The 16,883-nt window shown below is 36.0% G+C and overlaps 1 protein-coding gene across 7 annotated transcripts in view; it reads right to left on the bottom strand.

The window, feature by feature from the left end:
• The window catches only part of NEK5 (NIMA related kinase 5), a 28,507-nt gene extending 14,335 nt beyond the window's left edge, over positions 1 to 14,172 (bottom strand). For 3 of the 7 annotated variants that reach the window (XM_087716946.1, XM_087716945.1, XM_087716947.1), the window contains exons 1-14: positions 13,735 to 13,903; positions 12,835 to 12,955; positions 12,139 to 12,235; positions 11,003 to 11,100; positions 10,035 to 10,118; positions 9,880 to 9,950; positions 9,273 to 9,359; positions 8,143 to 8,197; positions 6,824 to 7,024; positions 6,137 to 6,200; positions 4,678 to 4,799; positions 2,838 to 3,034; positions 2,672 to 2,738; positions 2,347 to 2,460 (exon numbers count right to left, since the gene is read on the bottom strand). In XM_087716946.1, the coding sequence (XP_087573072.1) occupies positions 2,347 to 2,460; positions 2,672 to 2,738; positions 2,838 to 3,034; positions 4,678 to 4,799; positions 6,137 to 6,200; positions 6,824 to 7,024; positions 8,143 to 8,197; positions 9,273 to 9,359; positions 9,880 to 9,950; positions 10,035 to 10,118; positions 11,003 to 11,100; positions 12,139 to 12,235; positions 12,835 to 12,951 (1,374 nt within the window). In that variant the 5' untranslated portion in view covers positions 12,952 to 12,955; positions 13,735 to 13,903. Of the gene's footprint in view, positions 1 to 2,346; positions 2,461 to 2,671; positions 2,739 to 2,837; positions 3,035 to 4,677; positions 4,800 to 6,136; positions 6,201 to 6,823; positions 7,025 to 8,142; positions 8,198 to 9,272; positions 9,360 to 9,879; positions 9,951 to 10,034; positions 10,119 to 11,002; positions 11,101 to 12,138; positions 12,236 to 12,834; positions 12,956 to 13,734; positions 13,904 to 14,104 lie in introns of those variants that run through there. The other 4 variants (XM_087716944.1, XM_014066580.2, XM_087716948.1 and 1 more) reach the window with 2 other exon arrangements.
• Between the last annotated feature and the right edge of the window lie 2,711 nt (positions 14,173 to 16,883).

The following is a 16,883-nucleotide window of genomic DNA, read 5'->3' as shown; positions in this document are numbered from 1 at the left end:
CTTAATATAAAATAAAATATGCATTAAAAAGGCTATCTTATACAAGTTAATTCAAAACTAATCCCACAAAGAATTAGCTTCCCAGAAGTGTAAGTATTGAACTACAACTTTATGGAGACATGTAGGAAATGAATATTGGTATTATGGAGGCATACTTGCTTTTTACATTTTCTACTGTGAGCACACTATAATCTGGTTTGTACCATTTTTAAAATCCCTGTAACATTTCAAATTATAAATAGTTGTATAGTTTCTGTACAATTTTCTCATTTAAAATGGAACTGTATTTTGTTATGGATTAAGATAAATTGAATATAAATGATATTTTAATGTTTTAAAAATGAGGGAACCATTTTTAATTGATTACAGGAGTTGTACAATTGCCCATCTCATAAAATATCAGCTAGCTCACAACAATCCATATAAACAAAGTTAAAAATAAAAATAACCTCTTTCCCTAAGAACCAAACCAAACAGGTTGTTTCTTTATTCCCATAGCCCTTCTAAAGATATTTTTGGATCTAATTTGAGATGTACCTTTGTAATGCATGTTTAGTCTAATTCAACCTTCCATCTAAGACTGTAAAAAATGCAGACACTATATGGGTATAAAATACTGTTACCCTCTTGCCTGTGGGCTAGATCTTGAGAATTTAAAAGCCTATATGCTGTTTTGTTGCCTAACAAAAAAATTGCTTTACTATGGATTACATAATTTTTCTTATGGCAAACGTAACTGCACATTAAAATGTACAAAGTTATCACTGTAACCGAGGTGGCACAGTGGTTAAATGCAGCACTGCAGGCTATTTCAGCTGACTGCAGTTCTGCAGTTCGGCTGTTCAAATCTCACCGGCTCAGGGTTGACTCAGCCTTCCATCCTTCCGAGGTGGGTAAAATGAGGACCCAAATTGTTGTTGGGGGGCAATATGCTGACTCTGTAAACCGCTTAGAGAGGGCTGAAAGCCCTATGAAGCGGTATATAAGTCTAACTGCTATTGCTATTGCTATCATGATCTCCTCTTGTGACTTCCCCAAATAGCTCTGCAGAGAGTGCTCTTTGAAACAGCAAAACTTCTTATGTTCTTGTGGAATCCCTCCAAATAAGTGCTAAAAGCCAGTTTGAAGAGAACTCACTTTATTAAGGGTAAATGTAAAAATCTTATAAGGGAAAACATGCAATACTCTCTGGAACGGACATCAGGTGGATTTGCAATGTTTTGCCACGGCATGTCTATGAATGAGGGGAGGTTTGCAAAAGTTTCTATAATTAGCACATTAATCACAGATGCAAAACAAGATGTCAATTAGAAACATGAGAAACTTATCAGTCTGCGAAATGTGCTCCCTGTAAATTTCCCATCTCTGCATCTGGGCCACATATATTCCCAGGCCATGCTATACATCTACTATTTTTATATTAAAACCCCATGCATTAGTTAAACACAGCATTAGCTTGATACATACCGCTTCTCCCTGAGTTCTAAGGCTGTGGCATGCTACTTAGACAAAGAAGGGATTTTCAAAAGCGTCTTATATTGAAAGTTTACAAATAGCTGCCAATCAAGACAAAATAATTTGTCCTGGTCATTGTCAAATTGAAAAATAGCAAAATAAATGTATTATAGCCCCCATTGAAGGAGATATTTGTACCATTTGGTTGGTTAAAACTAAATAATATAAAAATAATTTCGAATACTCCATCCTTAAAAAGACACATTGAAAGAAAAATAGGAATAGATAGTAGAATCAAATTAGTAGAATAAAATTACCATAGAGGTACTTTACTCTAATCTCTAGCTTATGTAGTATTCACTACAGCATCTATGACAGATGACCACATAGCTTCTATTCTCTTCATAAAATGCAGGTAGTCTTCATCTTACAACAGTTACACAGCACTGAAAAAGATGAGTTATGACCATTTTTCACATTTACATCTGTTGCAGCACACACGCACACAAACAGTCACGAGATCAAAATTCAGACACTTGGCAATTGACTAATATTTATGACAGTTGCGGTGCCCCAGGGTCATATGATCCCCTCTTGCAATCTTCTGACAAGCAAAGTCAATGAGGATGCCAGATTCATTTAACAACCATGTTGTTAACTTAACAACTACAGAAATTCACTTAACAACTGAGGCAACAAAGGGCAAATTTCACTTAACAAATGTCTCACTTAACAGACATTTTGGGCTCAGTTGTGGTCGTAAGATAAGGACTACCTATAAAGACAATATGTATATTCTTTACAACCCAGTAATAAAAAAGTAGAAAGGTCTATTATTCCAATTATAGATTCTTCAGCCCATATCCAAATGCTCTGGCCAGGCTCTCCTACCTGTTCTTTCATTTCATTGTTTTGAGGAAGAGCATTATTACAGACTTTGAGCTGTTCTTCCTTCATTTCTTGATTCTGCAGCTGACAAAACTCAGCAGATGATGGCCGTAGCCCCTATTGAAATGCAAAATAATTTACTATTGTTAAGAGCATTGTCTAGAAAAAGCTCTTATTTCATTTTTATGAGTTCATTACATTGAACAGAAAAATCAAAATGCAGATATTAGTTAAACTAGCATTTCATGTTAGTACCAGTAAATAAGAATAGGACTTCCAAAGTTCATTTCCTCCCATCTGTTTTTCTTTGATTATAGAAATTGCTCACCAGTTGCTTCTCTACTTTTAACTTGTTTTGCCGAGCATTAAATCGTCTCTGAAGATACTCGGAAGGTCTGAAAAACATAACAGTCATGGAAAACTCTAAACAGAAAAGAAAAGGGGCATGTCAAAAATCAATAGATGTTTCTATATATAAGGGGAAAAAATACAACCCATGAGGTGGAGGAAGAGGTGGTTCTTGTCCTTTCTGCTTATAATATTGTTCCATTCTCTGGCCAATACAGGGATCATCATCTTGGACCAAAGCTCTCTTCTGCAAGTTTGCCAGTTTTACGTAATAATGGTCATAATGTCCACACATTCTAATGACGTCTGGCTTCTCACATATTTTAAACGCAGGACCCAAGGGCTGAAAATATTAAATGTTTAAATATTTAATTTAATTAAATTAAAATCCAAAATATTGAATATTGATTACAGCTGAACTGTTACCTCTTGTGACATTCATTTTATGAAAACAGGTTCATTCTGAGCCCAGTGAACGGAAATCAATTTTACATAAAATAGTGTGGCCTGACTATTGTTCTGATAAAAAGAAACTGAGCTCGTCAATAAAAATGCTGTTTCCTGCTCAACAAAAGCAGAATGTAACAACAAAACAAGCAAATTGTTTTTCGGTCTCCTCCTTTGCTAAGATTTAAGCATTAATCCTTCAGCTAAATATTTAAGCACTGATCCTTTATAATGATTGCAGCTATTTGGCCAGGACCATACCATCCTTACGTCCCCTATTTTGCTGCATTAATCCCCACTTCAATCTCCCACCCACCCACCCATCTCTGTCATTTTGGCTACTCTGCACCCCACCCCACCTGTTGTCCACTGCTGCCCCAGCTGATTTTTGCCATCTTCTTTCTCCTGCTGCTTGATGAGGTATGCCAAGCCTCGTCCTTCACAGGAGCAGTGGGAGAAAAAATACAGTGAAGTTTACTTGGGCACAGCAGGGAGCACTTGGGGTCAGCAGAGCAGTGTTGGGCAGCAGAGAAATAAACCCCTTTTATGAGGCAGTTGGGGAGAAGGTTCACTCCAGCTAAAAGTCAACTTTGGGACTCCAGGGCACTAGAATGATAAGCCAAACTAATATGAATTTATAAGGTCCATTCTATTAAGACCACCTAACCTGGCCAGCCACTGGTGGGTTTACCTGTGCAACCCCTGCTGCATCAGTGGGAAGAAAGAAAGGTGGAAGGAGTTGAAGCACACCCTGCAGCCATAAATGTGGACAGGCTGCCAGGCATCTGAATTGTGATTATGTGAGCACAGGAGCATAGCAGTGCCTGTAATTTTGAGGACCAATCAAATACAATTCATTCAATGCTGATGTAATTTTAAACCATCACTGACTGAATAGAACTTGAATAGAATACTTTATTGACCAAGTGTGATTATACCAGGGATGGGTTCCGGCTGCTGCTACTGCAGGTTCGCTCAGGGATGCGTGCATGCGCAGTACTAAAAAAAGCTTCTGTGCATGTGCAGAAGTCAAAAACAAGATGGCAGTGCCTACGGCACCACTAAGAGAGCCAGTTCGGGGGCATGGCAGGTCTGGGTTGCTGCCAGTTCCAGGGCGCAGGCCACCAAGTTACTACCTATTCGGGTGAACCAGTCCAAACCGGTAAGAACCCACCTCTGGATTAGACACACAAGGAATTTCTAAGCTCTCAGTTTACATGCAAAGCAACTAAGTAATAATCATCATCATAATGATACCAATAAGAGAAAGTAGTGGAACAGAAGGATAAAAGTAATATAGCCACACTATATGGCTAAATACATTTAGACATGACAGTATTGTGGGAATTAGGTATTCAGCAGAATGATGTCACGAGGAAAAACAGTCTTTGTGTCTAGTTGTTTTTGCATGCAACGCCCTGTAAAGCTGTCCCAAGGGGAGGAGTTGAAACAGTTATGTCCAGAATAGTCATTAAGAAATGACAACCAGTAAAAGATTAGCAATATATAATTCTTACCTTAACAAAAGGTAACTTTTACCTTAATAATTGGATCCTGAATCCTTGAAGGAGAATAGCATTCATTTTTATGCAATAATTTTCTAGGGAGCATTTCCATCTTGATTTTTGGAGAGCGATAATCATGGAGTCTTCGTTTCTGACCTTCAGGAATTTAGGTAACAATAAGCTAAATAAGGATTGGCTAATTAATTCTACATTTAATAAATATTAAGAAAGGGACGGATAGACTTGTAGGTTATCTTTCCGCTTTGTAATTGAAAAAAAGCATCGTTCCCTTGAAAATCAGCAGCATATACTGTGTTGAGAATCACTTGGTTAACACAATATATCAGGTCTCTTATAAATAATTTTTCCCCATAATGTATGAAGTTAGGAAGTTAATATATAGCTATTCTATTCTATTCTATTCTATTCTATTCTATTCTATTCACCAATTTATCAAATTCCAGTTATGTTCAATGGCTCAGTTTAAACTTATAAGGAAGTCTTTAGTTATGCATCAGCACAATATTTATCTGAGCCAAATTCATCTTTAGGCCAAACTTCTACAACAACAAGGGATTTGACTATATATAAGATGGAAAGTTCCAGGCTACCAAAATCCAACATAAAAGTTGGTTCAACTGGTTTTCTTCCTGCCACCCCAACTTTGTAGTGCCATTGTCATCAACTGCTTTCTGGGAAGGATCCCTGAACAGAAACAAAAGGGACACAACCATCACAACAGATACTGTTGGATACACCACCCCAACATTAAAATCAACTTATCTGTAGAATGAAAAGGAAAAAAAAACCTGTTCAGTGGGATTTTTTCCCTTCTTTCTCTCCAACCTCACTATTATAACCAACTTATTGCAGTAACAACTGCAGATTGGTACTTGCTTGTTTTTAAATAATATTTATTTACTAAGCATAGACCTGGATTTATTTTAATAAAATTTTCTTGAAGAAAGAGTCATCCCTGACTAAAGCAATCCCAAGTTTCTTCAGTGTCCCTCATCTCTCCTATAAATCAGAAGAACCTATTAATTTTACCTTGCACAATGGAACATATCTGGAAAATACAACTTTGAAGTTATAATCCATATTTGCTCAATTTCTGCTGCCATATTTTCCTCAATGAAAAAAGGCATGCTGTGGTGGCGCAGTGGTTAGAATGCAGTATTGCAGGTTAACACTGCCCACTGCCAGGAGTTTGATCCTGACTGGCTCAAGGTTGTCTCAGCTTTCCATCCTTTTGAGGTTGGTGAAATTAGAACCCAGATTGTTAGGGGCAATAGACTGATTCTATAAATTGCCCAGAGAGAACTGTAAAGCATTATGGAGCAGTATATAAGTACTAATGCTATTGCTATTTTTATTTTACAACTTCTTTGTTTCTTGAAAGTGGCCATCTTAGAATCAATCTCAGTGTAAAACAAATTTCATACATATGGTCAAATATAATGTTCTTATTTTTAATATAAACAATCACTTGCCTGATGATGAAGGTGATGATTTTTTCCTGTGAATAACAGTATGACTAAATTCTGCCTCAATGATCTAGAAAAGAATATAACAGAATGCAATTATTTATTTCTATGCTACCTCAAGTGTGTTTCAAGTAAATGTACCAAAAGTTAATTTATTCTAACTCAATGAAGTGAGAAACAAACATATTTCCTTGCCATTTTTTGTCCTGGGGAAACCTAGCAATACCAACTATTTTTATTTTGTAACTGAATATAAGTGGAATTTATCTATGTATTTGGGGGAATTATAATGCCAACCATCTTGCATATATAACCCTGGTCAGCTGGCAATCAACAAAAAGAGTTATATAGAAAATAAACCTATAATTGTAAAATATAAAACGAAGTTAAAATAACCAGCCAACAATAACCAAGACTCCATAACAGATTCACATCAAAATTACGTCTATTTTGGGCTCAACTAACATCCTGGCCTAATGCTTGGAGCAAGTATTACTCTTCACATCTTCTGGAAAGCCAGCATGCTTGTAGCCCTCCAAATATCAGGAGGAAGCCTGTTTTATAATGAAAAGGGGGAAAAAACCAACCCTTCTTCCACAGAAGAATAGATAAAGAACAACACCAACTAACAGATAAAGCGGTTTTGAGTGGACTAAGCAATTTTGTTTTTCTAAGCCACAAAGAGATACTCACCTCAGGTGGCAAATAATTCTTTATCTGCTTCTCCAAAAAGGCTTTTTTAAAAATAGAGTTAATAGAAGGGCGATCTCTTGGAGATGTTCGAAGCAACTGGGATAGTAACAATCTCAGATCAGAAGAATATTTCACAGACACAGGAATGAAATGGCCTCTGCAGATCTTCAATATAAGTTGGGGCAAATTGTTGCCTTCAAACTATCACATGAAAATAAAGACAATATATTAAATCGAAACTTGATTTAAACAGAAATACACAAAAAAAAAATGATGGCAGAATAATCTTTTTTGTAATAGCACTGTCCAATTTATCGGATCATTTCAGATCTACTATTTCTCACTTATGATACTTTCTGTTTCACTTATTTATGAACTAACATCCTGCTTATCAAAAAGAACTATTGTAACAGCAGTCAAAGTATGTTTTTCTCTACTTTATACCCAAAAGGTCCACTATTAAAAACACATCTAAAATATTGAGCCCAGGTGATTATTTCACAAATGGTCACTGAAAAGGATTTACCCATTCCTATTTATTTAACATGTCATATCATATGGACGAGCAATACATTTAGATTAGTAAAACACCATAAAATATAAATGTTAAAATCATCTATGTTCAAATGTCAATGTCCAGGCCATCTACCATTGAAGTGCAGCATCATTTATATATATAAAAAAATCAGATTCTGGACCGGTATATGCTCTCAGCTTACAGTCAGTCACGATGTGATCACAGTCACAATAAGTGGGGAAGGATACTATGCCCCATTTATACAGGGATTCCCAGCAGTCTCCATGTGAGGTGTGAATCCTATGAACCATGAACAATGCTGAAATTTATGGTGTACTTTTCATTTTACCAATCAAATCATAAGACTATACAAGCCATTCTTGATCAGTCCAAATCCCATCTAATTCCACTATTTTATTCCTACGGAGCTAACAAAGTGCTAAAAGAAACTCAGAACAAGATAAAAATATCACAGCACAGTTCTGTTCTTAACATTTTATGTCAAGACGCATATTATTTCAATAAAACATATGTAGTCAGTATGTCTAATAGAAATTATTGGCCCTATCATTTGTGAATTTGTCTATTTCTCTTCTGAAATTTAGACATTTCAAGAAACTTTTTTGATGGAGTATTCCTTTCCATCTGAAAAGGAAAACTCAAGTGGGTCTTAGTACTATAAAACTGATATTTTTCTACACTGTTCAAAATGTTAAAGGCTGTATTTAAGTTATGGTTCTAATAGCTGTCACTAAATGATCTTGATAAATATTTGGTTATGATACTATAACCATTTACTTACAGGATGCTTTAAAGTACACAACTCATATAACACACAGCCAAGAGACCATATATCTCTATAAAAGAAAGTAAGATTATTAGAGGAATTGAAATAATATTTAGTAATCTAGCAAAAAAACATCTATAACCAACTATATGGTTATGCAAAAAGTTAATTCTTAGTATTCTCTTTAGTATTGTTTATACTATACTATTTATTATTTTTAACACATTGTTATTATAGATCATCCTTGCTTAACAAACAGTTGCTCTGATTTTGAAGTTCTGACGATTGCATCCCCTCTATGATCATGTTGCATTTTGGGTACTTATCAATTGGCTTGAATTTATGGCCTTTTGCAGTGTGCCACAGTCACTGGACCACAATTTTCAGCAGTCTTTGTTAGTATCCAGTACTTACTTCCAATTTCTGACCCACTAAGTATAATGATTTCATTTAATAACTGCCACAGAAAAGATAGTGAAATAGGGTTCAGACAGGTGATGGCCTGCTTAATAACCACCATGACTTACAACCAAAATGTTAGGTTCAAAAATGGATATAAGTCAAAGACTACCTGCTTTTGGTTATGAAAGACTACCTGCTTTTGGTAACTTCTTCAAAGGTTATAATTAAGCCAGTTATGGCTGCAAAGACAATATTATTAAAGCAGCTATTAGGGCCAATAAATAGGGCATTTTAGAACTGCAAAAAATTAATGTGTGCTTCACAAGAAAGCTGACCTTTTAAGAGTAGATTCTATAGAGAATTGTTCAAAAGTCTGAAGGCAAAGACAGTTTGTAATACTATTGCTTATTTATTGCTATTTTTCATTTCAAAAAGACCTTCAAGAACTACAGGTCAATTGCCACTTGGAAAGCAGTATAATGAATTATCTATCAAAAATGATCCTTGGCTTGTGAGGAGTTATACAGTGAACTGCATGCTCCAAATTAAGGCTTATTAAATAAAGTTGGAAGAAACAAATAATTGCATAAAAACAGGATTATTTATTAAATGTAGAAGATTTTTAACAATTTCTGAAACCAGAGTCACCATGAAATTTGCACATTTTTTAAAACTCATTTTTCCAATTCTACCATCCCTCTCTGTCTCTCTCCACAAAGATAGAGGTATATTCTGAAACTTACGTTTTATTGTTATATGGTTTATTTTCACAGATTTCAGGTGATAGGTAATATGGTGTTCCTACATAGGTATTAGCAAATTCCATCGTGCTAAAGAAAATAGCAAACAAAAAAGGTTTTTTTTTCTTTGAAAATAATTTGATTACTGAAGCTATCTAGAGAAATTACAAAAAATTCTTAACTCAGTCCATTATTTAGAATGCCCTATATGTGAATTCATTCAAGGGTTGGTTGAGATAGCAAGACCTAAATAATTTACAAGTATCAATTTTGTTTTAAAAAAATCAGATTCAAACCATGATTTCAATTTCTGGTTTAGAGCATATTAAAGAGTTTCCTGATTTCAAATATACAAGAATGGGAAAATTACTGTTTGAAAATGCACTGTTTCTACTTCCTTTTCTCCTGTACAAAGGGAGCAGAAGGAACTCACAGATGAAATCCCAAGTTTTACTGCACTTCTTTTCAATAAGGCTAAGGCATTTTGCAAAGTTAAGATCTGACCAATTCTATGCCCTTTTCACTGGAATTTTAAAGCATCTGCAGAATAAACTTATCCATTTTTGACCTAATACTAAGGGAATAACATTGTCCATAAAAATATGCTTACTTGTTCAACACCCTTGCAATTCCAAAATCTCCCAGTTTTGCCGTTATTCCATTACTGCTAAGAAAAATGTTCTGTAAACAAAACACACCGTAATTAAAACTGGAATGCGTGTTTTATGTCTCAGTGATGAGGCTAAAATTATCTCCCAAACTTACCTGTGTTTTTATGTCTCTGTGCAGAATCTTTCTGTCATGTATATGCTTCAGGCCTAAGGCAATTTGCACGAACCAACCCAAGATCTAAAGATAAAGATAAAATATCAGTATTTCACACAACACATTAAAATTTCTTCAAGAATACAGTCTTAGGGATGAAAAAACTGTTTTATTATTTTAAACACTGTAGATACATACAGAAGTATGACAAAATAGGTTGTTCAGATCTCAAGGTTAGAACATATTATCTCTGTGTGTATGTGTATGTAGAGAAAGAGAGAGAAATTTTATTGTTGAGAGTTTTTGAGATTGCTAAACTTGAATACATCAAAAGATTTTAAGCAAGCTCTCACTCAGTGGTACTGTTTTGTTTTTCCAAGCTAGCCATTTGAAGTTTGTCCCTAGAGACTAAAATGCTGCTATATTAGTTTGTCCTGGCTTTGAGTCTTGCCTTAAATCCATTAATTCTTTTGCACAAAACATGATATTATAAATCACATTAGAGGAAGCACATGTGAAGATACTTCCAGTCTTGATACCTCCACATGCTCTTCCTATAATGCGATATTGGCTAATCAGAATTGGTTTCAGATGGAGCTGATAATCCTACTGGAGAGCATCTGGTTGGGCAAGACTGCCTTAACCCTTTCATCAGCATTATTTTATTAAAAATGAAACACATGTTGAAAGTATGCAATCTTGGGAGCTGACTAGGTTAGAATTACCCACCATTGCCCAAGATTTTATCTACTGTATTTGTATCATTTTCTTCTATTGATTGTGAATCTAAATTTTGGCTTATCTAAATATATTATGCCAAATTCTAACTTATTAAAACATAATTACATGGTAACAATAAATAAATAAAACACAATATAAGCCAGGATCTCCATTTTGAATGCTTTGCTGCGATGAACAGTGAAGGGAATATAAATAAAGTGAAAACATTCCTAAAATTACAGACTTACCTTATCCTCATCAAACAGCACTCCATATTGCATATTTATTCTCTTCATCAGGTCCCCTCCATCGCAATATTCCATCATAATATACAAGTTATTTTTCTCTAAAAACATAATAACAGGTTTTGAGTCACTTAAAAAAAGAATACAACATAAAACAAAGGGAGAATCCTGTTGTATTAGATCAAAAGTCCATCTTGTGTCCCATCCTGGCTGATGATGCAACTGAAAAGCTCACAGGGAGGATATGAAGGCAAAGCCTGCTGCTAATACTAACAGCATATTTTGCATTTGAGACATGCAACTTTGATTTCGCAATATACATGCTCACATGCATAATTTTCAGAGCCATAACTATTTAGTATTTCCCCAAGATTTCAAATATATTGATCTAAAAGAAACTCATATCCTAAGGCTAACCACCATCAAGTGAGAGATCCAGAGAGGTCTTTGGAATGTTACTTAGTCAATAGAACTGCCCTGTGATCTCTAAAGTTCTTCTTGAACGTCTTGACCTCAGCGCATCCCTGACTGAACAGGCAGTAGTGGCAGCCGGAACCCATCCCTGATACATACATACATACATACATACATACATACATACATACATACATACATACATGAAACATAAAGTAAGATGGTATTAGAGATCAAAGAAACAATCTCCAAAATCTGTTTTTTTTAAAGTTTTTGGCAGAAAGTACTTGTGTGCCTTTCAAAAGAGGAAATTTTAGAAGGAGGTTCTTATTGTTCTATTTTAAGAGTTAGCCAAAGTACAGGTAGTCCTTGACTTATGGCTACAATTGAGCCCAAAATTTATGTTGCTAAGTGAGACATTTGTTAGGTGAATTTTGCCCCATTTTACAACCTTTTTTGTCACATTTGTAGCAGTTAAGTTAGGAACGTGGTTGTTAAATGAATCTGGCTTCCTCAATGACTTTGCTTGTCAGAAGGTCACAAAAGATGACCCATCATAAATTGCAACTGTCATAAATATGAGAGTTGCTAAGAGTTTGAATTTTGATCACATGATCATGGGGAAACGGTCATAAGACATTTTTAATGCCCTTGTAACTTAGAATGGTGACTAAATGAACTATTGTAAGTAGAGGACTACCTATAACTATAGATCAAAATAATACCTTGAAGGGAAGCATAGAAAGCTACAATATTGGGATGCTTCATCTTGGCTAGAAGAGTTGCTTCTTTTTGAGATGATTCTTTTTCCTTCCTTGGCATCTTTATTTAAAAAGAATGCAACACAAGTTGTTATTATTTATGTGACTTTATAGGAATACCACAAAGATAGTTAAAGGATTCTGAACCCTGCTTAGTGCAATTTCCCCTAAATTGATAACCTCTGAACAAATCTTACATTTCCAATAAAAGTTCTTGTTGCTTGGGAATTAATGTGAACTGATTTTTTTTTGTTATATTAACATTGTTTCACAATTAAAAATTGCTAAAAGTTACTTTAACACATTTCATCACTTTCTTTCAACATCCTTTAAGAAACAGACTACTTCCTTAAAGGGCTACATATAATATTTTTAGAACTTTAAATTGTCATGGAACCTTTAAAAACAGCAATAGCATTTGGACTAAATAACAAACTGAATTCATTATCACAAACACTCACAAAAAGTCCCGCATATATTAAAAATGCTTCTTCAGAACTTAACTTTAATCTATGTCAAATATTTAAACAAATTTTAAGCTGTGTAAAATATTGCTAATGGTACTGTTGCTGCCATTAGAGAGATCTTTCTATCCAATTGCCATCTTCAACTTGGACTGAACATTAACATGCTACATAAAAATATTATAATAGATATTACCTTAGTTAAATTGATCTCCTTGATAACACATTGTTGATTATCCTCTTTTTTTCTGGCTAAGAATATTTTGCCAAATGCTCCTTCTCCAATCATTTTAATTATTACATAATTATCCATGATTCTGAGTTTTCGAGAAACATCAAAAATAAAAAGAATATAGTACTTAATATTTAAACACCAAACTTTACTTCAAATTGTAACCTTTAACTTTCGATTGTAGATTTTTTCTTTTAAAAAAATTAATTTTTCTTGGTCAGATACTCACAACTGAAAGAGCAGTATCCCTATCCATTTAAGTGAAGCAGTCTCAAAACAAAGGCAATTATAATCATTTCAGATGAATTATTATGAAATGTGCATGCATGAAATAACAGAATTCTTGGACTTGAGGATGAAAGTGTGTTATACGTGAAAATCATCCTGTTTGTAGCCTATGGCTTATTCTAAGTCAGCCTTTCCCAATCTTGTATCCTAGAGATGTTCTTACATCATTTTCTCTTCTGGGGAAATGGAAACTACATTCTAATTAATCTGACAGCACCAGATTGGAAAAGGCAGCTATCTGGCCTACTTAACAGATCCCTGGTTAGTGGCTGGATCCAAATGGAAGACAGTTTAGGATCTGCACGCAAGTCCCATGACAGAAGAAAAGCTACAGGTGGCAAACATATTGTATAACAGATCATAACAAGACCTTTGACTGGTTATTTAAATTGTTCCTGATTCCTTCCCAAGCAGACTCAGAATATCGCTAGAAAGTGGATCTATTTTCCCTCGAAGTGAGGATCTATTTTCCCTCGAAGCGAGGATCCAATCCGCCCATTCATGCAGAACTGCAGATATGAATTCGAGATGAGTGGCAGTTCTAGCAAACTGATAAATACTAAGCAATTCCCTTACTCTGAGGCGCCTTAAAAATTGATGCAGGCTCCACAACTTTCCACACACTTTACTCAGGAGTAAGCCCCAGTTGTCGAGTGAGGCTGACTTCTGAGCAAAACCTATGTCAGTTTGAATAGACAACCTCATTAAGAGCGAAGCTCATTTGCCTCTGCGGGGAGGCGGGGAATTTCCCCGCCTTTCTCAGCACTTCTGCTTTCTCGGTTGCCAAGGAAACAGAACCGACGCGCGCGCAGATTCTCTGCCTGCTTGGCGCTCCGCAGCGCTCTTTTCTCCGTTATTCACCCACCGGCTTTCCTGCGCCCTTGAAAAACGGGAAAACGGCACAATCTCCCCAAACCGAAAATATCACTTATTCCGCCTAGACTACCTTAAATTCGACAGACGGTGGAAGCAGCAGCAGCAGCAGCTTCTTCAGCGCCCGCGGAGGCGTGTTTTGTTTACACCCCGCCCTATTGTCCGGGTCATGAATCGGTTTCCATAGCCTTCGCAATCTGACGCCTTTCAGCGTGTTAAAAGTGCAGCTCCCATCATCCCTCTAAAATAGTTATAGTAATCGAAAAGAACTACTAGTATCAGGCTGAAGGACGCGTTTGTAGAAAATAGTATCTCTAGGTCGCACATCAGACTATTACTACACATTACTGCAGTGTTTTTCAACCTTTTTTGTGCAAAGGCACACTTTTTTCATGAAAAAAATCACGAGGCACACCACCATTAGAAAATGTTAAAAAAATTTAACTCTGTGCCTATATTGACTATATATAAAGTAATTTTCCCACGGCACACCTTACACTATGTCACCGCACACTAGTGTGCTGCGGCACAGTGGTTGAAAAACACTGCATTACTGTCTACTGTCGATCTCACACCATAAGAGAAGGGGCGTGCATAAGCGCACCAACGTGCCTACCGTCCCTGTCCTAATGTTCCTTTTTATTCGTATCCATTTCATGTATTCAAAATCATATTTATGCTTATATATGTTATCCAATACATGCTTGCTGAAACAAATAAAATAAAAAGAGCCGAGGTGGCGCAGTGGTTAAATGCAGCACTGCAGGCTACTTCAGCTGACTGCAGTTCTGCAGTTCAAATCTCCCCGGGTCAGGGTTGACTCAGCCTTCCATCCTTCCGAGGTGGGTAAAATGAGGACCCGGATTGTTGTTGGGGGCAATATACTGACTCTGTAAACCGCTTAGAGGGGGCTGAAAGCCCTATGAAGCGGTATATAAGTCTAATTGCTACTGCTATTGCTAAAATCACCTCGTTGATTCCTCCCCCCCTTTCCAATTACTTCATAATTTCATACAAGAATTTTAAAATGCACAGGGCAGAATGTTGCTTTAGCCAAGCTACACTGTGAATATCTATTAAAAGTTTGATTGGTTTTAATGTGAATTTATTCCCAGATAATTGAAGGTCTTATTTCAAACTATGTGCGAACTTCCACTGACAGAATTCTAATCAATGCTCTGCTTGCCAAGCACCTTCATGTCTGGAAGTCACCAAAGCTAGGGAGACACATTAAAAATTTCATCAGAATATATTTCTTTTAACATCTCAGTAGGGATCCTGGGGGCGGGAGCAGTGGTGGGTTCCTAACCGGTTTATTACCCGTTCGCTCGTGCTCGTGCAATGCTTCTGCGCATGCGCAGAAGTGTCCAGGCGGGTGGGTGGAGCCTCCCACCACCGCCACTCCCAGTTCGGCCGAACCGGAAGCAATCCACCTCTGGGTGGGAACTTGCAGCAAAACATTTTTCAAAAGCTGTAACATTTATTGGAGTACTTTTTACTAGTTCAGCCTCTTCAATTAACATAAAATGAATATAATCCCTAAAGTATAATATTCTGTATGAAAAATTATGTATGTTTGTTAAATACATAATTTGGTACATGAAAGCCACCCCCCCCCCTCCAAAAAAGAGATTTTTAGCTTTGTGTCCTTTTCTATTGACATCTTTTTAGCAGATAACAGCCAGTACACTTCAGTCGAAAATCTCAATAAACATAAGAAACTTTCATAGGCAAGATAACGGAGATTCAGATTTTGGGATCACCTATAAAATAATTTATACTGAATCTTTTATGTGTCGCATGCTTGAGCCTCCCAGAGATTTTTATCAATTAGGTAGCATCTTAACAAAAACAATCCCTCTTCATAACCATCACTAAAATATAAGTTAAAACACAAAGTAGTTTACCAATTGTGTAAAGTAATGATTTGAAAGTATTGTTATAACATTTTCAGACTTACACCACAAGTTTTTATACTAAGGGACAATATCTAAGCATGAGCATCTTTGGGAGGGGACAAATGATAACATATGTACAATCGTGGCACGACAAAACCACGCTCGACGAAGCCGCGCCTGATTAAACCGCGTCACTGACGTCATCAACAGGGCGACAACAGCGAGCGCAGAGAAAGAAGGGCGCTTTAAATAGCGCTTTGAAAGCAAGCCGATTCAACTTAAGGTAAGGGTTAGGTTTAGGGTTAGGTTAAGGATTAGGGTTAGGTTTAGGGTTAGGTTAAGGGTTAGGGTTAGGTTTAGGGTTAGGATTAGATTTAGGGTTAGGTTAAGGGTTAGGTTTAGGGTTAGGTTAAGGGCTAGGTTTAGGATTAGGTTTGGGGGGGTTAGGTTTAGATTTAGGGGTTAATTTTAGGTTTAGCGTTTACAGCGTGCTTCTGTCTCCGCGCTGTTGTCGCGCTGTTGATGACGTCAGCTATGCGGTTTAGTCAAGCGCGGTTTAGTCGAACGCAGTTTTGTGGTGGAACCATGTACAATTACATGAGTCTACTTTTTATGTACATTAAACAAATTTAGTCACATTCTATTTACTAACAGACATATGTAATTTTGATATTATGACTTATAGATGGTTTCTAAAGTTAACATTATCTATTCCAATTCTCTTTCATAATTTATACCCAGCATGGTCAACTAGGCTGCCTAAGATGGAAAGAAATTTAACACATCTACTGAGATCCTGCTCAGGGAAACTGTATTAAGAGTCTGAAAGAGTATGATTTTTACTAGATTAAATTTAACACATACATGTGACAATCAGCACCAATTGTGGATATTTTAAGATAACTATATATAGTAAATTAAATAATGTATTATTAAATATATGTAAAACTACAT

Source organism: Thamnophis sirtalis, unplaced genomic scaffold, assembly GCF_051295495.1.
Source record: "Thamnophis sirtalis isolate CommonGarterSnake01/CBP01778 unplaced genomic scaffold, rThaSir2_p1.2 scaffold_5, whole genome shotgun sequence".
NCBI classification, from domain to species: domain Eukaryota; kingdom Metazoa; phylum Chordata; class Lepidosauria; order Squamata; family Natricidae; genus Thamnophis; species Thamnophis sirtalis.
The sequence above is the reverse complement of the archived record's forward strand: the minus strand, read 5'-3'. Positions and strand labels throughout refer to the sequence as shown.